Source organism: Drosophila serrata, unplaced genomic scaffold (assembly GCF_035046125.1).
Source record: "Drosophila serrata isolate PLE 108 unplaced genomic scaffold, ASM3504612v1 contig_184, whole genome shotgun sequence".
In the NCBI taxonomy this organism is placed as follows: domain Eukaryota; kingdom Metazoa; phylum Arthropoda; class Insecta; order Diptera; family Drosophilidae; genus Drosophila; species Drosophila serrata.
The window spans coordinates 2,688,813-2,713,162 of NW_028257082.1; the positions used below are offsets into that span (position 1 = coordinate 2,688,813).

The window sequence follows — 24,350 nt, forward strand, 5'->3', positions numbered from 1 at the left end:
TTCTCCGCTCTGACACTTTTGAACCGGAACTAAAAAGTTTACAGAATTCAAAAGTTACTTATCGGAAATATAAATCTGTTTCTGTTTCTTTATATTCTGGTCCCAGAAGTGTTGTATTCCGCAATCAATGATTTTCTCCATACAATATAGAAATAAAACAACAGGTCATACAAAGTCCTTTCAGAGTTCTGTTTAATCAATTAATTCGTTTAGTTTAGTTGTTAATTAAATTAGCTTAATAGTTACACTTAGGAGACTAGTAGGTGCTTATGAGTTAGACCGAGTTCATCAAGTTCTCCAGATATTTATATATATATATATGTAAGAGTTTGTGTATTTTTATAAGAATCACTGTTGTCTGTTGTCTGTTTTGTGTCGCAATGCCGCAACGTCGCCTGCCATAAGTCGTAGAAAACTTAAGCTACGCATACGTTTAAAGTTAATTACGTTTTGTAAATGGCAGTTACATCAAGTATAGGTATATATTAGTAGTTAGGTAGTACATTAATATTCCCTCCTTCCTTCATTGCCACTGCACGCAATTCCGACCTGATTAGCATTCCTCGCACTCGCACGCCGTTCACACCTTGAGAGATTTACAACTTCTGCATCAGCCGCCAACTAAGGACAGCACCGAGCAGCGTCCAGAGGGCCAACGGGAGCCCCTTCCATGCCGATCCCGATGCCGAGCTGAGGTGTCCCAGCTCTCGTTCGTCCACCACAAAGGCGGGCTGAGCACTGGCAGGCGTCTGCTCCTCCGCGAAGTTGCCGCGACTATTCCTGGCCAGACGCTGGTTAGCCAGCTTCAATTCTCGCAGTTTCTCCTCCAGCTGCAGGACCTCATCTTAGAGAGGGGTAAAGAGGTGAAGGAAATGAATTAATTAATTGGTTTTACTATATGCTTAGAAACATCTCCAACATTACTTGAAAGGAGCTTTGCAGAAAGCAGTAAATATTCAAATATCATTCAAATATTCAAATATCATTCGCTATTATCTATCATTAGTATTTTTATCACCATGCCTAACTCCCTCTCTTTCCCTCTCGGTGTGTCTATCTCTCTCTGTGTATCTCTTGAGATACCTCTTTCTCTCTACTTCTCTCTGACTATCTGTAGAGGTACCTCTTACTCTCAAGCTCTCCCTTTCTCTGCTCTCTTTACTCGTAGAGTATAAATACAGCCACAGACACCGCTCTGGCCTCATTCTGTTCCAGCATCCTGACTGTTAACATCTCAAGTGAAAGTGGCTGTGATAGTAAGTGCCCTTCAACCCCAAAAAATATTCCATATTTATATCAATACATCTTTGGCTTAGTTATGATCGATTTTATATTCGAAACCATGATACTACAACTGTAACAGCATGGGTATACAAGCTTCGAAGTTAGTTTCCTTTCTGCTATAAAATAATACTCATAGAATTTTTATAACTTTCATTCTTTGGTGTGAGTTTACTTAAAGAGAAGATAATAAAGCCATATAACACCTATTTTATAGTTGTTTTTTATGATTATATGGTATTGAATCTGACGCCAAGTGCTAAAGACCACCCATGTTTTCGAATACCTTTACTTAACATTAAATACTTCTTAATTAACAATGTCTTTTAGCTAAAGTATGGTAAGATATATATTATAAAACCTACTTTTGTTGACTCCTTCAATGTCCTCCACTTGCAGGAACATGGCCAGTGATATTTCGTAGACCTTGTTCGCGGCGCTGATCTCCCGCTTGCGCCGGCCGAAGCCCACCTGGTTGTTGGAGCACTGGGTGCCGAGGCACTTGTCCAAGCACACGTTGACCGTGGCACGGAATTGAACGTAAGACGAGTCGGGGAACTTGAAGGCCTTAAACTTGGCACTTAAAATATCACCGTCGATGGTGTTGAAGTTCTCAAACAGATACGGATCCACAGTGCAGCTGTGAAGAAGTTACAAAATTTAACTAAAGGTGACTAAAGTTTATGTTAAAATAAAGATATTCCTACCCCTTGAAGATAAGCGTTTCCGAGGATGTATGGGTATCCGTTACATCCAGATAGTTCACACCCAGGCCATATACTGGGGCGGAGTCCTCATCCAGGTTGATTTCCATGGTCAAGGGGGTTCCCTATGATAATTAAAAATGTATTTGAATACAATATGGAAGTCTATATGCAAATCTGGAGAAAGAAATTCTACAGCTTCTATGGTTATTACAACTTTGTTTTCTCTTCCCCCATTTTCCATTTTAAGTACTCATTAAACTACAAATTTAAATGTTAAATAGATAATATTCAGCTTGTCTAATTATTAAGCTGTTATCGTGTAATTACTTGAGGCAAAAACTCACCGACTTGACTGTCAAATCCCTGGTGAACTTCTGTCCGTCCTGGCTAACACCGATGGAAAGCCGCGGCTCTGGGGCTCGCTTGGTCAGCGATGTGGTGATCTCCAGATCCCTGAAAGAATATCAAATCAAGTGGTTCAGTACCGCGTAGCCAGGCAATTCCAGCTCTTAATGATCGGTGGGGGAAGGACCCGGCCGTAGGTAGTAAATCAACGCCGGGCATTGAAAAACAAACATTATATTCGATCAGGGGCGGCAGGGGAGGAGCTGGCGGAGACCAGACGGATCGCGACACGCCCCGCAATTAAATTGACTGTGGCGGTATTAACGCATATGAAGCCGCCGGCGTCGATTTGGCGGCTAATTACCTCCTGGTAATGGCAACTCTTCGAAGAGCCCAGAGACAGGGACGGGGAAAGATACATATACAGAGCGACGGAAGTGCCCCAGAGAGCGGGGGAGTGGGAGGCAATGAGCTGGGATAGGTTTGATTTATGGCCCTCGGTTTGATCTTGGCCTGGCTGAGAGCTGGGCTGGACTCGGCATTTAATATGCCATAAACTTTTGCATAGATTGCCCATAAAAATGTGCATAGATGCAGTTTGCCTTTATGGGCAATTAAAAGCGGGGAGACAGCACCAGATCCGGAGAGCGTGTGCCTTAGGGGGGGTGCGGGAGGAGACTTACTCGGGTTCCTGGAAACCCGCCGGCAGCACATCCCGCTTGACCAGGCCGCGGCCGCTGGAGCTGGAGCTGGTGGTGGTCGCATTCATCATGACGTTATAGGCGGGACTGCTGCTGGTAATGCATTTGACGCTGACGATCTCCTTGCTGTTGGCGGACTCGATGATGATCTTGTGGTAGTACACCTTCTTGCCCTGTAAGTGCGCAATGGAAGAGAAAGTACAGGACTCGTTCACCACCTGGGTGTGATCTCTGCCACCTACCGTTAGCTGGTTAACCATTCTCGTGACGCCGCACTCGTAAAAGTCACTCAACGACAGCCGGAATACGGCTAGAGAACCATCGATCTGGGGCTGACAACGCACATCCGGATATCCCTTCAGTCCCTCCAGATATATCTGCGGTGCACTCTGGTCCTTGGAGTCTGCCGCCTCCGGCAGACCAATGTCCACCCTCATCTGATCCTCGGAGCAGTGTACTTTGTGGGAGCCTGGAAGCGAAGAGTGGAGAGTGGGAAAGATACTGGATAAATGGGGCTGCTGCTTCCACATTCTTCTTCGTGTATAGTAAAAAGTGGGCTAGCATGTCGTTCAGTGATCGCAGCTGGACTGGATTCTGAACTGGCTAGCCGGGCCACGCCCCCCATCATCATCATCATCGTCATCGTCATCGTCATCGTCAGACATTGACGAGATGGAGCAGCAAACACTAAACAATTGCCAAACATAATTGCCATGTGTTGAGCAGCGAGTTTGTGGCCTAAGTCTTTTGTTTTGCTTCCATCATTACACTCGAACAAATGACTAATCAGCCGAGAAAAGTAGTACTAACGATAACAGAAGATCACATTGTGCTCAAGTCTGTAATTTAATATAATTACACAATGCTCTTGAAAATGATGAAGGCACTTTCCTAACACACATCTCGTTAAGTATTTGTTGTTTATCAGTTAGAACCACAGATATTCCCGAAATATTATCTATATTATATTTGTCCAAGTGCATCGCTTGGTGTTGTCGTTTTTGTTTTTTTATCGAGGCGGCTTAATAAACCCGCAGGGCTACTTTCTGGGGCCCGATGGAAAGCAAAAACCTGGCATTAGCCCAAGGCACACATCAGACATCGCTTTGGTTTAGTTTTACTTGTGCGAAGCTGTCGTCGTCCATGGGTCTCTCGGCTTTGGCATAATTTTAGCTCGGGCCGGGCAATCAAAATCTTATTACCGTCGAACATGTGTAGGATGCCACAAAATTATCGGCTTAAATGCTTTGCCGACGAGGCCATTAGTTTGTCCAGGATTTGGAGCAGCAGGCCGGCCACCATTCCTGGTGGTGCCATTGCAGATGGCAAAACTAATTTAAATAATTGACTCTAACTACTTAATCTCGTACTAATGGCCATGGCAAATTTCGCAATTTCTGGGCGGAATTTGCGTTCCGCGTACTCTGGGAAGTACTGGGATCGGTAATGCGAGTTGTGGACATGCAATAACTCGCCTTAATTAGCCATTCGCGAGAGTGAAATCTAAGCTTAACAATGAGATCGGGCATTAAACGCGGAAAAGCACTAGCTGCCGTGGTAATTAAAAACTGCAGTGGCGTTGGCGATGCAATTGCAATGCCTGTTGTTGTTCTTCTTTCACAAAATCCCAGCAAAAGCTATGCAATCTGAGCTCAAAGAGCAGCAGCTTCAAGGTGGGCGTAATGCAAGTGGCGCCCTGAACAAATTAAAATAAGAGATGGCTCAGCCCACGAGCTGCTCCAAGACTTCCTCTGAGAATGCACACAAGACCGGCAAGGAACATTGATAATAAAGCAAATACAAAAGTTAAGAGCATTAAGGCCGCATTAAGGATGCCGGAGATGAGGTGTTGAAATAGCCGCCTGATGGACTCTCCAAATTAGGGACGGACATGGGTCTTTTTATTGCCTTCAAGCGGATGGTATAAGATTGTAAAGGAAATGTGAATGAACACGTGAACATATTTCTTCTATAATTGGGGGGCAGAGTCTAAGGAGGAGCAGGTTTACTAGAGGTGAAAATTGTTAATGTACAATACACATTTTGTATTTCTTCGAACTAAGATAATGTCCTCAAACCCAACTTTAAGACTTTTACAAGCCTTTAATTTACTTAAATTTACTTTTTTTTTACAGTATACTCTAACATTCCTAACTAGGAACGCCCACGAAAGGATGACCAACGAACGTAGACTTAGGATCAGAGAGCTGGACAGAGCTGAGCTCTAGGCCCTGAGCCAAAGTCTTGGCCAATAAAGTTGTTGTGCCAAATGTTGGCCGGTGGGCGAGACTGCAGACGGCGCATTTGGCTTGAAATAATTGAATTTCCAAATGGTTTGGCCCTTGCCTGGCTTTGCTGCAACTTCTTTTATTGAATTTTTATTGCAGGCCGTTGATTACAATTTATTTGACACCATTTTTATGGGGCAAGCCAACTCGTGAGAACCCTAAACCGCTTCGAGACAAAGTGCACAGACGCCGAGCGAGAGACAAGAGACTTAACCCACATTCGGCAGGAATCTAATGCTGGATGGATCGGAGGAACTGTTCTTGGAATCGGATCGAGTGGTCGAGTGGGAGTCCGGATGGTAGAGGAGGAGGCATTAGCATTTAACCTGCGAACATGACAAATCAGCAAAACGTGCCACATGAGCATGCCCTGCCGCCTGGTCGCAATCATGTTTGCAGCTTGTTGCCGCCACCGAGGAGCGGAGCGGAGCGGAGCATAAATTTCCATTAACAATAAATTTAAAAGAAATAACATTACAGCCGAAAATGACCCGTAGCGAAGTTCCATGGAAACTTGCCGTCTTCTCGGTAGATTCGGGGAGTCATCAACAGGGGCAAACACACTCGTAGACGGGACTGAGACAGCCTGGCAAGCAGCACCACCACTCTGCCAGGAGGTTCTTCTTCTCTCTGCCATTCCTATCGCAATCAGCAGCCACGACAATGTTTCTGGCCCGGCTCTCCTTCAAACAATTTGGCAACAAATGCGCGCGCACAATCAAATGAATGCACAAATCAATAAGACAACAACTGCAGCAACAACTGCTGCAGCATCAGCAGCAGCAGCAACAGCAATTGCAGCGTGCAAAATCGTTTACAAGCCACGCCAAGTCAAGTCAACTCCAACTCCAACTCCAACTCCTTCTCCAACTCCCAGCTCCAGGACAACGGCGAGGAGGCGCAGCTTAGGCCAAAATAACCAAATCATTGCCATGCAAATGGCATCGTTTTGTGGCCGCAGTCATCGCCAGCTCTCCGCCAGATCCCCACTGCCTCCCAGACTTTCCTCCGGAGAGGAGCAGTCGTGAAAGGTGGGAAAGACATCTCCTCCCACTCCACCACTTGAGCAGAGTTCACTCTGTCCATACTCCTCAGTCAGCTGGTCTACACAGAGAGAAAATTAGTGATATAGAAACCAAAGTTGCCTGAACATGCTGGTTATTATTATTTTTCTATTAGCATCTCTTCAAAAGCACTAAAGTTAATCGAATTATACTAATATTTCTTCAAGTCTTAAATCTAGTCTAGTAGAATTATCCCAGGGGGAATATTGTAACCCAGAAATGGTGATTGATAGATCCATAAACTCTGCAAGATAGTACTAATTTGAGCAATATATATATATTTGCTGGGTTTCGGCTAGTGTAGCCTTGGGCTACAGGCGATGTTGCAACAATTGTTTCATGGCCGTGCCCACCGCGGATGTTGGGGTTGTGTCTGGGATTGCAAGTGCAACTGAAATTGCAATCGCAATCGCAATTGCCATGGCCATGGCCACGGCTAGATTATGCAATTGTCTGACTCAGTGTCTCCGCTGTTTCTCCTCCTCTCTCTCTCTGTGTCACTGTTCCCCGGCTCCTAGTCCTAGTTCCAATCCCAGTCCCAGTCCCAGTCCCAGTCTTAGTCCCTGTGTGGGATTCCAGTCACGTTTCTGGCTGCTGGTGGCGGATCGGTACGGTGGATCTGGGCGATCGGCAAACTGTTTTCGGTACTCTTCGCGGAGAAGTGTTAAGCCTGGAGGCGTCTCTGGCCACTCAACGGTACACACGCAGGCGGCGGAGGAGGTTTCCCCGCCATTCACGAGGAGGAATTAAACAGGCGATTTGTCAGGTGGACTCTGGCGGGGAGCAGGACTAGAGGACTAGGAGTAGGTGCCATTTGTGACTTTCACATTTATGACAAGCCTTCAGCTGTGATAGCACATTCTGGGGCCCCACCGCAAACATATTCACTTGGACGTACACCCGCCTGGTATCGCCGAGATTATGCCCGGCCTGGGCCACTAACTTGACACACACGACGCACGATTATCATCAATCTTCTGGCGGAGCCACAGGAAATACTGGTAATTTTCCCGGTTCTCTCATCCCCCCTGGTAACTGGCCTCATCATCCTTTTCAATGACCAATTACACTTAACGGCCATGCATACAAAATAAATTAGAAAACCTCAACTGCAGCTGGGCAATGAGTTTGGTATCGTTGGAGCGGGACTGGAGGTCAGCGCCAGTTGCCTTCCAAGTGGGAGTTGTCCGCTCCTAATGGCTCCCCCCAATATGCTAAGCAGTGTCAATGTGTCAATGTTGCCGCGTAAATCCATCAAAACAAAAAAAGCGACGGGAACTCAATAAAGAAACTTGTTTAGCCGCCTCGAGGGGGAGGAGGAGGGTTTTGGGTGAGGTGGAGCCAGTGGGGGTCGACATGAGGCTACAAATGTGATAATTGCACAACATTTAGTTGTACTGCTCAAGATCCTCTAGAGGTCTAGGCGTTGCACCTCTCTTCTTGGGAAACCATCTCTCAACACTAAGAGAAATAATTGTTAACATAAATATTGTCACTTTGTCTTTAAGATTCTATATTTTTTATCGTTCTTTTAGCAATTCGATGGGAATAATAATAATACGCAGAAAATATATAGAATACTGACTTCTTTCTATGCTCCCTTTGGTATCATTTGTAAATATTCTTAAGACCTTCCTTGTGTGATTCCCCATTCTCTCGTATACAGTGGCCTGTGTACACTGTACAGTGGCTGTCAGTTATATGCGACGAGCGGCGCAAATGGCCATTCGTTCCATCTCTCAAACGCTCTGTCAGTGGTGTCGTCTGCTTCTGCTTCTGCTTCTGCGCCTCCATCATTATCGGCCAACAACTTTTTGTTGGTTAATTGTTTCCAATGACGCAATTGTTGGTTGCCATTTATAGAACTTGAACTGGGGTTCCGTCAGCTGATTGCGTCAACATCCAGCATCCAAGTTGTCTTGGGTAGCAGAGTCATCAGTAGCCGGACACTGGCGGTTCAATCAATAGGCACACATTAAGGCCAAATATGAAACCAATGAGTTGCGGTTCCCAGATCTCAAATGACCGCTTAAATTAGCGGCCTAATCGATTAAGCGGGCGATGCTCAAAACATACAAAAACTTGGCTGACAAGTGGCTGCGCATTTTGGCCATGTTAAAGTGATCCTGCCCCTGCTCCCCTGCTCAATCACTTGGGAACGGTAAAACCGAGTGGCACTTGGCGTGAACATTATGCGCAGCTGGCTAATTAAATTACACAACAGTTTAGACATCGGATGAGCGGTAAGAGCGACCAGAGGGGCATATGTTAAGAACGGATGCCGCCGGCCTGACCATGACTTTGAGCTAAGCTTAATGCTCAGTCGTCGGCGTCAACAGATGTAAATGTAAGCGTAAATGTTGCATGCAAAAAGCGGCTCCAACCTGCCACCTCATGTGGCATTGTGCATACCCACGGAACACGGAAACCATGACGGGCCACCTGACTGACTCTCCGACTCTCTGACTCCGACTCTGACTGTGACTGTGACGATCCCTCGTTGGTTTTTCGGCGGGCTCCTTGGCCATATTTATTAATTGCCAAGGTGAGAGGCAGTCAGCCTATCAACTCTCCTCCTGCTGCTGCTGCTGTTGCTGCTGCATGCGCATCTGCATCATCTTGTTACGCGACGTTGCCTGCTTGGCAGCAAACTTGGCTTGAATTAATTTGGCCTTGTTAGCCCGACTTGATGACAAATGCGTGACGTAACTGTAAACACGGTCGGTCTTTGGCTCTCCCTTTTTTTTTTCTTTCTCCAATCCCTTGACAATTTGTCGCTATTTCCACGTCACGTTCATTGTTCACCCATGAAGCCGGCTCTAAGGTTGCAACAGTGAAGATCCACAAATCTCTGGTTCCATGTGTTGCAAGCTGGAAACTTATGTTGCTTCAATAAGCCAATGCAATTTTAACAAAATTTAAGAATATGTTAACTTTAGCAGTTAAGTTTGCATAAGTAAAACCTTAAGCTGCAAGTCACAATTGCAATAATAAGAGAGATTATGCCACAGCCTCAGTTTCTTTTCTTATGCATAAATAATATGTCTTGTGAAAAGTATTACTACTTCGGTTAAATGTTGTATATATCCTAAATTTTTTATTTTAAAAATACAATACCCTTGCTTCTGACATTAAATCCGGGAACTCCCGCTTGCAGATCTATAAATCTTCCCTTCAAAAACGCTCTTGGTTAAGTTAAGTTAGATTAAGCGCTATGAAGAAAACATAATCTTGGCTCTTCCTAAATAAATACACTTTGATTTAATGTCATATAAACATATGAAATCCCCAAGAATCTGATAAAGTCCCACATAATCTAGTCACATCCATAGTCTAGATTATATTCACTCATTCGACTCTCATTCGACTCACATTCACTCCCATTCATTCGCTTATTTACACATTTTTTAGCTAGCGGCGCCTCGGCACTTGCTAAATTGTTGGTTTCCGCTTTGGCCAGCACGCCTGGCTCCCTCCACAGTGTTGGTTGGCAGTGTTGTTTAAGCCAAATTGCTCTTACCAACAAACAAGATCAAAATCGAGAAGAAATGGTAGAAGAACAAGCCGCATTTACCGCTAAGAAGTTTCCAACGAAAGCGAGTGGCATTGTTCTTCTGAGCCTATTGAGTCATTTGCTTAGGGAGGCGGAATGCGTTTACAGAGATGATGGGACTCTGGGACCGAGACTGGGGGCTGACTGCAAGAATTCTGGGATAACCACCGACTACGAGCTAATGGAGCTTCGCTTCGTGCCTCCGCTTCTGACTAACTGTATAGCGAAGACAAATTAATAAGAAAATAGTTGGAAAAGGCTTTAATCATACGAATTAATTCAATTGCCGGCACGAGAAAGTGTTGTTCTTGTTGCCTGTTCTTGCCATACTCGTTGGTATTAAACGCATGAGATGGCAAAGACGGCCAATAATTGCATTTTCTTTTTTATGTAATCGCCAAACGACAGTATATCTGATTCTGCTGTTGCCAAGGCTTGATGCCTTTTTACGCTTAATTGGCCATAAAAGTGGTTGCCGCAAACGAGAGTTTCATAGCCGACATCATCGCTGCTGCAAATCTCATTTATCAAATCAAATGGATTCCATTCGTTGCCCGATTTCAATCTGACACATTTCTGTGGGCGATGACACACAAAAATTTGTTTGGTTTTCCAATAGCCGGATCGATCGGCTATTAATCAAACGATTATGGGGAACCCAAATCCCCCGACGAGGATCGAACACCTATTGAACCCCTCAACCCCAACTCCAACTCCGACTCCAACCCAGTTGCTAATTGTGGCCAGAACGCGGGAACAGAGTCTTGGCCTAGTAGAGAGCTCTCACAATTATCGATGGGGTCAGCACATAAATCTCCTCGGGGGTTAGGCTAATCAACCCAAGCGCCTTAAGCAAACCGCCAAAGGTGTCCATACCGGCAACAAAATAGAAACATTTTCGAGAAGCACTTGGGAAAAATTCTATTTCAATCTTAATAGAAATTAAACAAGCATGGGATGCATAGTACTACATATAATATATTATAGTTGAATATATATTTCAAATTTGATTTAATAGTATTTCGCATGAGACTCATCTGCATCTTTGTGTGTTGCCCCTATTTGTGGTTCAAATTTGTTCTTACAAATTATATTTATAGTCTCGCATTTATCTCCCCTGAATTCTATTAATTTTTCACTGTGTTCGCTCCAGCTTGCACACACACATTGTATATATGGGACAACCGACTGACCAAGTGACCGCCAGCCAAAATAACAACAACCTGGAAATTTATTACACTCGCGGACTCCACAGACCACAAGGAAGGTTTCGCAGAGGCAGACGCAGGATGGGTTATTTGAAAGCGGTAATATTTTACTTTGCATGGCCATGGAGCCTTAATGCCCAAAATAGTTACCCGTGGGCGTTGTCTTGGCCACATTTGGGCATTGGCCATTTAGCATTCGTTCGCCGAATGGCGGAATAAAGAGAAGATCAGGAAGGAGTAAGCCAAGAGCCGGTGTCGTGTTTTGGCCCACACCTGCAATTGACATTATTATTTGGCCCGAGTGTGCCAGAGCCCAGAGAATGCCGAAAAGGGAAGAGCTCTGAGCAGCACAAACAAACCCAGAGCCAGAGTCAGAGCCAGAGCCAGAGTTAGACTCCTGGCCAGCTTGATTTATAATTGTCCAACTGGGTTTTTGGGTAGACATTCCATTCTACGCATCTTGATAAGTGCGTAGTTTATGGCCAGACTGCGGGTTAACTTGCATCTGGCCACGGTCATCGCTTGTCCGCTCGTACAAACTTGTTGAAAGGCACTTGGCCAGGTACTATGGTGGCTGGTGGATGGTGTGTATGGTCCATGGAGTATGGTGTATGGAGTGTGGAGTACTCTCCTGGCGTAGATCGCATGCCTGGCCATCTGGCCACGTTAATAACCGTTTTTGACATGCCAAGCGGCATTATTAACAGCATTTTCTTCTCCTTTTATTTATATCTCTACGTCTATTTTGTTTGCGTTTGTCTGCGGCTCTTTTAATTGCGGGAACGAAAGGGAGGAGAGCAGCGGTCTGGGCGACATTTTAATTGAAATTCTGCGGAAATACTCGTAGCATGAATGAATGCCACACTCATCCATCCATCCACCAGGCTAAGGTTATGGGCTTGTCCCGCTCTTGGGCTCTCCATTCTACCAATCTGGTTGTCCAGTGCAACCGCAGAAGGCATTTTGTGTCGCGTCAGATGGCTCCAACTTCAACTTCAACTTCAATCCAAATCCAATTTGCCCTTGAAGAAAAGCGAAACCATTTCGAGAATGGAATGTAGAATCGCCTGCTTCCTGGATGCTCTGGCATTTGGCAGTTGGGCTTTGGGTTGGGTAAATTGCTTGATTTGACCGCCGGCTAACTGTCTTCGCCCGCTGCCGTTTCCTGATGGGTTTCTTCTTAGACAGGGTAATACAGAAATCGGATGGTTTTATAAACCATTCAAATCTGAATTTAAAATATACGTTTCTACCTTTGAAATAATATTTAGCGTAATGGTAAAGCTAAAAGAAACTTCTGCTAGGTTTAAACCTTCACTACTCCTAACTGGCAGTTAAACAAACTGGACATTAAGAAACACAACAAAATCAAACAGAATTCTTAAAAACTCATTTTCGAAATAATAGAAAATAAGATGCTTAAGGTAAAGTTAATATTTTTGAATTGTAAAAGCTGCAAATGCTATAAAAGACAACAAAGCCTAGGTAAGACTTAACCAGACTCATATCAAGTTGTGTTAAGAATATATATTTAAATAGTAAATAAATGTAAAATCAAATAGTTTTGATACAATGCAATTTCAACAGGTATCTTTCAGTCGGGCTTCCTCCCTGAGTAACCAAACTTGTTCATTTTTTTTGGGATATGCATCTTGGGCATTTCTTTTCAATTACCAACCCACCGGCCCAGCCGCCAACCGATATCCCCGCCCCATCTAAGCCTTGTGGTTGCTGCGGTTAACTCCCCGTTTGCCATGTAATTTGGACTTCAAACGCATTCACGTGTTGCTGCTGCTGCTGCTGCTGCTGCTGCTGCTGCTGCTGCTGCTGCTGCTGCTGCTGCTGCTGCTGCTGCTGCTGCTGCTGCTGCTGCTGCTGCTGCTGCTGCTGCTGCTGCTGCTGCTGCTGCTGCTGCTGCTGCTGCTGCTGCTGCTGCTGCTGCTGCTGCTGCTGCTGCTGCTGCTGCTGCTGCTGCTGCTGCTGCTGGTGCTGCTGCTGGTGCTGCTGCTGCTGCTGCTGCTGCTGCTGATCTTTTCCTCTGTGAGCTCTGTGAGCAGCTGCAGGCGCATATCAAAAGACTTGGGACACGAACTGGCTCCTCGTTAGCTCAGCGGCTAGCTGGGAAGCTCAGTCCTCAGTCCTCATCGCTGGCGCTTTATGAGCCTGATCCAGTTCATTTGGCGCTGTCTGGAATTTTACAGTTGCCCGCCGCATTCACATTCGTAAATTGTGTCGGGGCTCGAATTTGGACAGAAAGGAATTCAATAAATTAATTAACAGCATTTCTTACTGATCTTATCGCACGCGAAGCTGAAGATAGTTTTCCATGCACTGATGAGTTTTGCCATCAAGAGCAGCGAAGCAAGTAATTAAATGGCAAACTCTTAATCAGGTTAACCGAAATGAATGACAGAGAGCGCCCAGATAAGAAAATAGAAACCACATTGTGGCATTAAAAAGTGCCTTCCCATCTTCTGGTCGTTTTGTCGTTTTAATACTTTTGTTATTGTTGTCATTAAAAAGGCAACCATAACAGCAACTCTCTCTCTATCTACTTTTCTTGGATATATGTATATATACTTTTTGTTTTTTGCAATGTCATTGACTTTGGTGCGTGCGTGTGCAAATTGTGTTGTGAATTCAGCTGAAGCCACATGCGATGACAGCGAGGCAGGTACAGTGGATATCCGTGGTAAAGAAACCTCGCGAAAATGGTTAAGGATTTATGAATTATAGCTTAATGTGTATATATTTTTTCATATTGTTAACTGATTAAATCGAAGCAATACAAAACATAAACGTGGGTGTAATGCAACATATGTACTAAGCCAATCCAAATATTCCCTGAGTTGGTAGGAAGTCTCATAAATATTTGTATAATGTCAGAATTTTAAATTAAAAATGTAAAGAGTTTAATTAAAATGATCCCCAATGCAAATAAACAATTTTAAAACAAAATACACATGCCTTCGAGGCATTTTAAAGTATCTAAAGTAGCTTGATAATAATAATAATAACCTTTCAACATGTATTTAATAAACTATTTCAAAACCAAATTAACATTCATTTGACATTTCAAAGTATCCAAAGTCTCTTTATAAGATCTTAATAAGATCTCTTAATAAGATTCCTATATCCAAAAATAAACTATTTCAAAACAAAATACACATGCCTTCGAGGCATTTTAAAGTATCCAAAGTCTCTTAATAATATTAACCCTTCAACATGTATTTAATAAGAATGGATAAACAAGTTATAACCTATATTTACTGTACAATGTTAATACTTTTCGCATTTTGGTATGCCGCCTTTGGACATGTAAATCTTTTTCGCATTCAAAGGAAAAAAAAAAGATAAACATAACCGAAACGGTCAGTGACTCCTCCCTCACAAAGAACCTAAACAAAAATCTATTCATGGCAAATCCAATTCAGTTGAAATTTCGCTGAGAACAAAGAACTATATATTCTTTAGCTCATAGCTTACATAACACCATAGCTTTTCATATGCGAATCAGAATTGATTGCCCAACAATACCATTATAACCCTTGGCCTTCTGGGTGATCAATCTTGGATTTCCTCAAATGTGCAACAACCCACATCAGGCAGGGGAGTCGGACAACAAATAAATATGATAAATTTGCCACATGCAGTTAGACATGCAATTTATCATAGAGAGTGGAGAGTCAGAATGCTCCCCACCGTTGCGGGTCAGAGCTTCTAATAGATTAAATAAATTTCGCATAAATTATGCAATTGTGGCAAGCCATATTTCTTCCCGCTGCCAGCCCCAGGGGCTTACGCACTCGGCGGCGGCTCCGCTTTCCCCTTTCTCTTACGCCTTATTAATTTCCATCTGCAGCTGATCCTGTTCTGGCGCCTCTGTGGATGTGGATGTGGATATGGATGTGGTGGACACTGGTGCTCCGTTAGCTTGGCCTGTCGGCTGCGTTTGAAACGCTCTATACGCAGCTTGCATTTCGCATTTGGTAATTAAAAACCCAACGAGCCAACTTGGCTCTAACGGTAAGCAGGTTGCTCTCCACCAGCGCCCACCAGGATTAGCTACAGGTTTCCAGCGCCTACTACTTCCTGCTCCCCAGCTCTCCTGCTGGCCAGCGGGGAAATTTACATAATATTTGCTCTAGATTCCATCTTGTCCCCCCTCGGGCGGCTTTCACACGCATAAACCAAGTTGCTTTGGGGGCAACTCAGGCCGGGATCTGCGGCATCTGTCTCCAGTTGGCGGCTTATCAGGCCTCATAAATATGCTCGCCATGCCTTTGGGCCACTTGGGACGATGCTTGACAATTTCTTTTAAGCCATGCCTCGTGTGTTTTTTATTTTTAAAAATTTCCTGTGAGAAATGAGAGCGGAAGTTAATGACCAAAGTGAAAGAATCTGTGGTATGCCGCCACCAGCAGCAGGTGAATTTGATTGGAGTTTCAAGTGGTTTTTGCGAAAGTGGTTGTCAGCTTAAAGACTGTCTTAGAGATATGCATTTCTTTTAAGAACTGATCTTAAAGAGTGTCTTTAATATAACTTTCATGGGGGTTTACAGGGAGACAATTAGGAATACTGTTTTATAATTTATAGAATTAAAATAAGACATATAATTGAAGTACAAATAATATAAGATAAATAAAAGGTAAAATATACTAACAGTATAAGTCGCTCTTACTCAACAACATCTGTACAAGAATTTCTGGTCTAAAATCCCTTAACTCTTTAAATAACACTATCAAAACAAAAAAGAATATAGAATGTATATATTTAGCATAGGAAGTGTCTATTAAATCGTAATTTTCCCCAAGAAATAAGAGAACTCTAATTGATTTGATTTCGTGTTCACATCCAAGACTGTTATTCCTTCAATTGTTGCACTCGTATTGAATATTGAATCCCGTTTGGTAGCACTATTACCAGTATATGAATCACTTGCCACAGGCCTTTGTCTGGGGTTCCCATAAAATTATTCAGTTTCGCCTTCTTGGCAGTCATGTCCACATGCAAAACATGCAAATTTTGTAGCAGTTACTGGCCATTGCGGTTGCTGATGTGGCCTTAGCTGCAAGCAGTTAGCTGTTGTTGTTACCGCTTTTGCTTGCTGCGGCTGCTGCTGCTGCATCTTGGCCTAATACAATTAGTCTTGTGTAATACGCATGCCTTATGCCCGGCTAGCGGCGATCGGTTGCCGGAGGAGGAGTGCCAAACCCGTTAGTGGTCAGAGTACATATACAGTTATCCCCCAATACCCCTTTCTCCTGTATACATATATATATATATATCTTTTTTTACGCAATTCGCGCCGCCACACGCCGCAGCACACACATGTGTTTCGGAGTCGCCACCACCGATCGGTATTGCCTTGGGAGCGAAGCGCGAATTGATTGTGGCCCAAAACGGCAACAGCAACAGCAACAGTAACAGCAAAAGTTGAAAGCCTTTTAGGCCGCTTTTCCCCCCTTCAACCGCTCGATTTTGTCAGATTTTGTGTTACTGCAACTGCATACAACAGGAGGCAACTCCGATTTCGACTGCCACCTTGTTGCCAAAACGGTCAGTGCATAACGGTACACGCCAATCGCTGCCAAATACCTCATGCCCCAAAAGCCGCTGAACTAATTAAAGCCACAAAAGAACCAGGCTCTTGGCCAATGCAAGTGAAGTTGTCTTTGTCCGATCGCTGGGCAATCGGATTATTATTCAATAAAATGCGCCGGCATACAAAAAGAGATGGGCCAGCACTCGATGACAAATGCCTGGGCGGCCACAAGTTGGCCAAAAGGGCGCACTCCTTTCTGGCCCGAAGTACTTGCTCCAACTCCAAACTCCATACACCAACTTGCTGCTCCCAGTTCGATCTGCGATCTAAAGGTCCAAGGAGGAGCCCTTAAAGCAAGCCGCCTCTATTCGATTTGCTCGTTTTCTTATCGCTAGCTTTTAATCTGCCCATTGCCGCGAAGGTCTTGGCCAGGCCGACTGCCCCTCCCCCTTCTCCTCCTCCACCTCTTACTCCCCTAACTCCTCTATTGCCTCATCTCTTGGCCACTTTTGCCGCAGAGTTTAGGCTTCGCTTTTCCAGCTAACTCACAGCGGGCATGTAATGTGAGAGGAGTCGAGTGCAGGAGGCATTGTTAAAGCCCACAACCTTAACCCCTGGATAACCTTGCCGGAATAAAGAGGAAATTATTAGTTAATAAAATAGAAAGTGTTAAATTAAAGGGGAATTCAAGAGAGTTCTGAAAAACTGTATTAAATCAGGAACTACTTCTTAAGTTTTCCTTTAAGATTGATCACTCAAAAAGGTCCAAACATGTTCAATTAAAACATTTCCCTGGGTCAACAGCATGGGGTTAAATAAGATAATGGATAGATGGCAATATTACCTCCTAGTAACCTTCCTAAATTAAGTGAAAAAGTTATAAACAAACCCAAAAGTGTCCTGTCTATGATTAAGAGTGTAAAACTCTTCCACACACCTCGCTTCCTATTCATAGTTTCCCACACAATTCGCATAGATTGATCACGGCAAAGAGGACCAAAACTTGTTCACCAAAAACATTTCTCTGGGTCAACAGCAACACTGAGTGCCATTAATGGGTTAAGTGTCCTGGTGGCAGAAGGACAGGTTCGAGGGGATCGTTCAGGAGCATCAATGTAGCAGACACGAGTCTGCGCCAAGGCAGCGGCTCGATTTTATTAGCTTAGCAAAAGGCTTTGATTGTTCTTGTTCTTTCCAATGTTGCACTGTTGCTGTTGCTGTTGCTGCTGCCACGGCCTGTTGCGCTTGTCTAGACGGGCAATTTTTCACACACACTGAAACACACACACACTCAGTTGGACAGCACAAGACACAGACATTGGGGAGCTGGACTTGCTCTAAAATTGGCATTTTTCGCACACATAAGGCAAAAATGTAAAGCGAAGTCAAGAGAGAGAGACCTGGCCAAAGCCGCATCGTCCAGGTCCAAGCCAAAGCCAAAGCGGTTTATTTGCCTTGTGTGGCATCAGCTTCATCATCATCATCATCGTCATCGTGGTCATCCCAGAGTTAAAGCCTGACTTCGACTACAAGTCCAAGTCTTAGCCAAAGTCAAAGCCTTGTGCCCGCTGGCATAATGTGGCGCAACTCGAACATGGACTTGGCTTTGAACCTGGAGTCCCGAGGAGGCCCAAAGACTTTGGCAATTTCTTTATTATTACGAGCTGGCTGTCCTTTTGGGCCGCCGCTGTGGCAAAGAACAGAGCCGAAGAGAACTCTCCGCCGGCTGTCACAGATCCGCTGCTGCTGATCATTATTGTTCTGCCCTGGCTGCGCTCCTCCATGTTCCATGCGCAGCTCCTCCGCCCGCTCACAATGCAATGTCAATGTTTTGTCTTAATGCGACAATGCTCGATCGCTGGCCTGTCTCGCATGTTATTTAAATGGAGACTCATCCGTTTGGGGAGTGAGGATTTACAGACCCTGCAGCCGGGACAACGACAATTTATTATATATTTATATGGCCAGCTTCAGTTTGCTTCTTAAGTCATATGTTCGTTCTGGCCATAAATTAAACGATCTTGATGTTGATGTTGATGTTGCTGTTGATGTTGCTGTTGTGGACGCTGCACAAGGTCGCGTGTGGTTGTTGCACGCCGCCCAGGCGAGGCAATTAAACGAGTTAATCACAGTTCGATGATTTGTCAGTTGCACTCCAAGTCCGGCGGGTGAATATAATCGGTCTGGGGAAGGTCGTCCTCCCTCGGCCATCAGCGTGTGCACTGGACTGTGGAGCTTCTTTTTACTCCGGCGATGACATCATCCGCTTACCCGATTCTCGTAGAATTTGCTGCCAAGAAATCCAGTAATTATTGGGAATTAAGACTGCCGACTGCAAGCTGTTTTTATGAGCATTTTAAATACAAACAAACACGTTAAAATTTTAATGCAAATCTAAACTAAGTATACTGCCCTTTAAGTCTCATATTCTCATATAAATTGAATTAAAAACGACTTCGTGTTTAGTTATAATAAAAAAGGAAATATTCTTTTTAATTAATTCCAAGAACATATTACTATTTATAGACATACTTCACAGGTGATGATAAATTAAGCCATTAAAGCAAAGGGTATTCAGTTTTAAAAGTAAGCTAAAGGTTCGTTTTTTTATGTAGCATTAAAAATGCAATAAAATAAGCCATAATACAGAGATTTACTAGAAGAGCTTCTCCTTAATGGACTTGGCTCTTAGTTTAAACTGTGGCTATATTAACAAACATAGTCTGTATAGTAATCTTATTAAAACTGTAACCTTACTTAACTCGAACAAAAAAAAATAATATTGTTTATTTTCTTAACATTTCATAAGACCCAAGACTTTGTAATTCTTTCGTTCGGTTTCGAACTTTTACTTTCCCTAATGCTGTGTGCGCAGACAAATAAAAAAGTTTCGCTTTAGTTATACCAGCAGCCACGCCCCCATCAGCGGCCCCCAAGTTGGCAAGTTATAATTTAGCTTTCAGCTTTGGCTGCCGCTTTTGCTGACTAAGCGGAGAACACCGCCGAGGCTGGGAGAAGCCTCTAATCGGACGCGTACTCCGACTCCGACTTGGACTTGGACTCGAGCTCGGACTTGGACTCTCGGTCTCGCTTGGTTCGCCCGTAAATTATAGCCCCGTCTGCAGCTTTCCTATATAAGTATATTTCTGTGTATCCACAGACAGAGAGATGTATTCGTATCGGTGGTGGCTTTGTGTATTTTTAGGCTGCATCTTAATTCCAGAAAAAGCCAACCAGTTCGCCTACACGAGCCGAATGTCGCCAGTGTTTGGGCTGTGTGTATATATTTCGCTTTTATTTCTTCATTTTTTCTCGCGTAATTCTTTTGCACTTGGCATTTATCAAGCTGCCTGAAGGCCAAAGGAGGAGGAGGAGGAGGAGGAGGGGGGGGGGGAAGTGTGAGCTGTTAATTCTCCTCTCTGATTGCCTTTTAATAAGCCAACAAACCAGCCGATACTTGACCAGAATGTGGGGGCTGCTTTATGTTATGAGTTTATATATTTTCATTTTTCTCGTCGATATTATCTTGTTGCCTTGTCTGTGTTTTTTATTTTTTCGTTGTTTTTTTATTATTATTTTAGCGTGTCATGTTCCTTTCCCGGCAGTTGTGTTTGTGTAGGTGTCTTGTTTGGTCTTTTGTTTTTTTTGCCGCGCTCGTTGCTCGGTTTGTTTAGTCGTCTTGCCTGTGTAAGGCAGCTTGCAGCAGGGGCAGCCTTAAGTTAATGACTAATGTGCCAGGGCTGGCGGGGAGTGTGGAAGGAATATGTCAGCCATGCATATAAGGCAGGAAGAGCGACGGCGACTGAGTGAATCATGACAGGGCCACACTTGAGACGAAGCTCCCAACTTCATTAGTCTGCGAGCGAGCGAAACCAAGTTCGTTGCCTCAGTCTTTCGTTTTTTCGGTCCAAACAAAAAGAAAAACAGCACCAACGCCGCCCCCGCCACCGCCCAAAACGAAGATCGTTAGATTCGGCCATCACTCCAAATGGCCACAAATTGTGTGTGTACCCCACGACCGAAAACGAGGTCACTTTAGCGGGTTTAGCAAAACGAAAACAAAAAATAAAAAAACGATCCATTTTGTGTTTCATTGCGCACCGCGAATGACGAATGACATCATGAAGCTCCAGCTTTTTGCCTGCACTCCAAGCTCAGCTTATACATTTTAAATAAATATAAATAAATAGAATTAAGTAGAGACTTACCTTTGGCCTGGGCTAATCCGCAGAAGAGGGCCGCCAGCCACAGAGAGCGCCACATTTGCATTGAAAGCAGCATTTCCCCAAAATTTCGGATCTAATTGGTCGGGGAAAACGGAAAGACAAACGGCATATTATTATTTTAAGCATTTCGACCGAACGAACGGCACATGCTCCACAAGCGGGCCAACATTTCATTTGTATTCTTGGCCTTTTGTCGTTTTCACAGACACAAATATATATTTTATATACATATATATATAACGCTTGCTGCTCGTTCACCATCGCGCGCACACACACAGTAAATTATTATGAAACAAAGCCAGAAGAGAATGCCCGGAGCCGAGAGCGCCGTCAAGTGGCTGGAGGCGACCGCTCAACAAATCAAAAACCAAATGACAACGGCAAATAAAAAACGAAACTAGCCGCGAACCACACATCACATCACACAACTCTCAACACACTCGGCACGGAGCGGGGCTTACTTGTCGGCTGGCTGGGAGGAATTCAAACTCAAGGCGGGACCGACGAGCACGTCCAAGCTGTTCGCTAGTCGCCAGGCAACTGAGGCTCCGCTGGCACTTCTGCGTCCGCAATGGTGGCGGAGCGGCAAAGCCAGTGGTGCGGCTGTCGTTATTTTCAGAGTTTAAAAAAAGCTGGGTGGAAAAAATCGAATGTTAAAACTGAGCGAGTATAATTAAAAATATTTCTTAAATCTTACTTGAAGCTTAAGGAAAGTTAGTTGACCAATATTGAAAGTATTAATGATTTCCAGATAATATTGCCATTGTGTTTCCATATTTTCCATATTTCCAGATTAAATCTGATCTTCTGGCTTCAGTTTCTGTTTTATGTGAACGTCATGTGTCTGAAATAATATAATACACAAATTTAAATATAATAAATATACAACATACTTCAATTTTCTTTAATCACTTCTGAATTTTAAAGTCTTTGATAATTATTAATATTGAATAAATTGAAATGCTTTTGAAATTGTTGTAGAATTATAAATTCGAGAATTAGTTTGGAATACGTGCAAAATTAAGATTAAGAGAACAGGAGTAAGCCACTTAATATATAGTTATAGGATATATGTTTTAGGGCTATCATATAACCCTAGTCCCAGGGTACCGGCGTCTATAATCGAGTTGAAGTGCCAACACAGCCAGAACAGCAGGCAGAGAGCGTGAAGACTGTGAGTGGAGCGATAGCTTGCCGCTGACTGTTCACAGTGCATAAATAAAGCACACAATTACGAAAGTGCTATTTCAAATTTATGGGCATATTTGAATAAGTATTAAGATAAACCGCACAAATATAAACAAACATGCAACAAATGGCCCACTGTGCCTGCCTCTCGCGCCGGGCCTTCGTAGCTTGTAAAGCTTTACGAACGAGAGCGCGGCTTAAAACTTGCAGTAAAAAGGATCGCTCTCTCTTGTTCACTCGCAAGTTTGCTCCCTCTCTCTCTCACTCTCTCACCTGGAAGATAACAATCAGCCGGTTGGTTTGTCTCATGACTAAAATGAGAAATTGTGGGAGCGCAAAATCTTACAAGCAATTATGCAATCTTGTCTCTGCGGCTTTGTTTTTGCTGCCGCCTGCATTGTTGTCAAAACAAACATTTATGTAATTGTGTTTGCTATCAGCACGAACGGCAAGTTCTCACCGCCAGGAAGTATTTGTTAAAAATCGGGCAGGTAATGCTGCGGATAATCGATGCGGTACTTACGGTAGTTGCACTTCCGCCAGAAACCGTTCCGTTCCTGCGCTGCTGGTCATCTGGTGCAGTTAGGACCTAGAGAGAAGCTCCAAGTAACGCCCAAGTGTGCCCAATTTCACACCTCTTGGCTACGCGCGTGCTTTAGCATTATTCATTATTCATTACGCTCGTACTTGTTAGTTTTCCAAACCAATGGCCATCCCGTCATTAAACGGCAACAACAGCCCAAATAGACCAGCCGGCCAAAGGCTCGTCCAGAACGGTAAATGACGTGCAAATAAATGCACCCAAGCGAGCGCACTAATTTAATTTGCTTATTTCGCCTCAACCGGTTGTTATTACTTAGTTGCATCATTTAGAAGGGAAGAATAAATTATGCGCCTAGTTCAAATAAAATAAAAAAGGAATGATTACACATTTATCACTCACAACTCACGACAATATTAACCAACGACGTCGCTTCCTCTGAGCTTATTGTCGTATTTGACGATCTGGCAACACCAGCGGTACAAACACGAAAGGCAGAGATAAAATGAAAGACGAAAAGAAGGAAAGAGCAACAAGAAAAAAAGCTCTGTGCGGAACTGTTCCAGACGCCATCTCGCTTACTCTTGCAAGTGTTCGAAATTAACGGAATTGCTAAATTTCAAAGAAACATAACGGCATTATATAATTTAATAATGTTTTGAACAAGTAGAAACATTTCACATTTATAGGCCGGAAAGTGTGCAATACAAATATTAAATTAAAAACATGTATGTATTCACGCACAACCCAGACTGCAAATGCTTGTGCATTTGTCCAACACTTTTTACTTTCACTAAAAAAAAGCTCATAAAATCTTGGCGAATAGTCTAGATATTATCAGGCCGGTAACAGTGCAATATGAATATAAACAACGTATTGACACAGATCCCGTCCTGAATATACTCTAGTTAATATTTTAAATAACACTGTTGCAAATGCTCGTCCATTTGTCCGACACTTTTCACTTTCACTTAAAACTAAAGCGTATAAATTCGTATAGCCTAGGTATTATCAGGCCGGTATTTGTGCAATATGAATAATGAATAAATAATCACGTATTGACACAGATCCCGTCCGAAATATAGTCCAGGAAATTGTTAATATTAGACTTCTGTAGATTGTTGCCACAAATCCATTGGCCGAGGCAAGTGCAATAAGTTTGCTGGTAAGCCCATTGCCACCTGCACCGGCATACGGATTGGTGAAAATTTCAATGTACCACAAAGAATTGTTTAATATTTCGACGTTTTTATGTTTTAATCCGCCTTGATCTGGCCGTTTCAAGTGCAATTCTAGTCAATAACCAAAGATTTGCACTTAAAACCGCACAGACCACTACGGTGCTTTTATTTATGTTTTTCACTGATGAAGTCTTAGTCAACATTGCTGGGCAATGGAAGGTGCAATACTGGAAATGATATCGTAGTACTTGCAAAACCCGCAGCCTAGAAATGTAAACCACAGATGCCAAAATTATTCACTTTTATCGACCACTCGCGACAAGTTTTAAAAACCGAATGCCGGGCAACGATCCCGAGAACCACACGACGGCGCGAAAAAAACATTTTGACATTACTTCTTTGACAGCGACATTCGTAGCAGGAACAAAAACGAAAGCGACAAATTAGAACGAGATGGGTATAGTAAGACGCAGTTTAGGCCGAAAAGAGAAAGAGATAAAGTTCCACGAAAGCTAAGGGAAA

General features: G+C 43.6%; 1 protein-coding gene across 2 annotated transcripts; it reads right to left on the minus strand.

Annotated features, from left to right (window-relative positions):
• Window positions 1–175: 175 nt before the first annotated feature.
• On the minus strand, window positions 176–23,113 carry qsm (Zona pelucida superfamily protein qsm). Of its 2 annotated transcripts, none has more exons than XM_020951033.2 (11): window positions 23,050–23,113; window positions 22,630–23,001; window positions 21,616–21,762; window positions 21,380–21,550; window positions 20,901–20,991; window positions 3,277–3,503; window positions 3,017–3,207; window positions 2,333–2,441; window positions 1,989–2,110; window positions 1,647–1,921; window positions 176–844 (listed from the first exon to the last, which is right to left on the minus strand). In XM_020951033.2, exons 3-11 carry the CDS (start codon window positions 21,700–21,702, stop codon window positions 597–599), a joined length of 1,521 nt encoding a protein of 506 aa, XP_020806692.2. In that variant the 5' UTR covers window positions 21,703–21,762; window positions 22,630–23,001; window positions 23,050–23,113; the 3' UTR covers window positions 176–596. The 2 variants fall into 2 exon arrangements, with proteins under 2 accessions (XP_020806692.2, XP_086684163.1); XM_086828037.1 differs by having other exon boundaries at window positions 22,630–22,961; window positions 23,050–23,091.
• Window positions 23,114–24,350: the final 1,237 nt, after the last annotated feature.

What these genes read in the sequence shown, in the direction of transcription:
- qsm (XM_020951033.2), bottom strand. Translation starts at nt 21,702, where the DNA reads ATGGAAAATATGGAAACACAATGGCAATATTATCTGGAAATCATTAAT. An exon ending in TAACTTTCCTTAAGCTTCAA is followed by an intron (nt 21,551 to 21,615) that starts GTAAGATTTAAG and finishes TTTTCCACCCAG; the next exon opens with CTTTTTTTAAACTCTGAAAA. An exon ending in GAAACGCTTATCTTCAAGGG is followed by an intron (nt 1,922 to 1,988) that starts GTAGGAATATCT and finishes ACTTCTTCACAG; the next exon opens with CTGCACTGTGGATCCGTATC.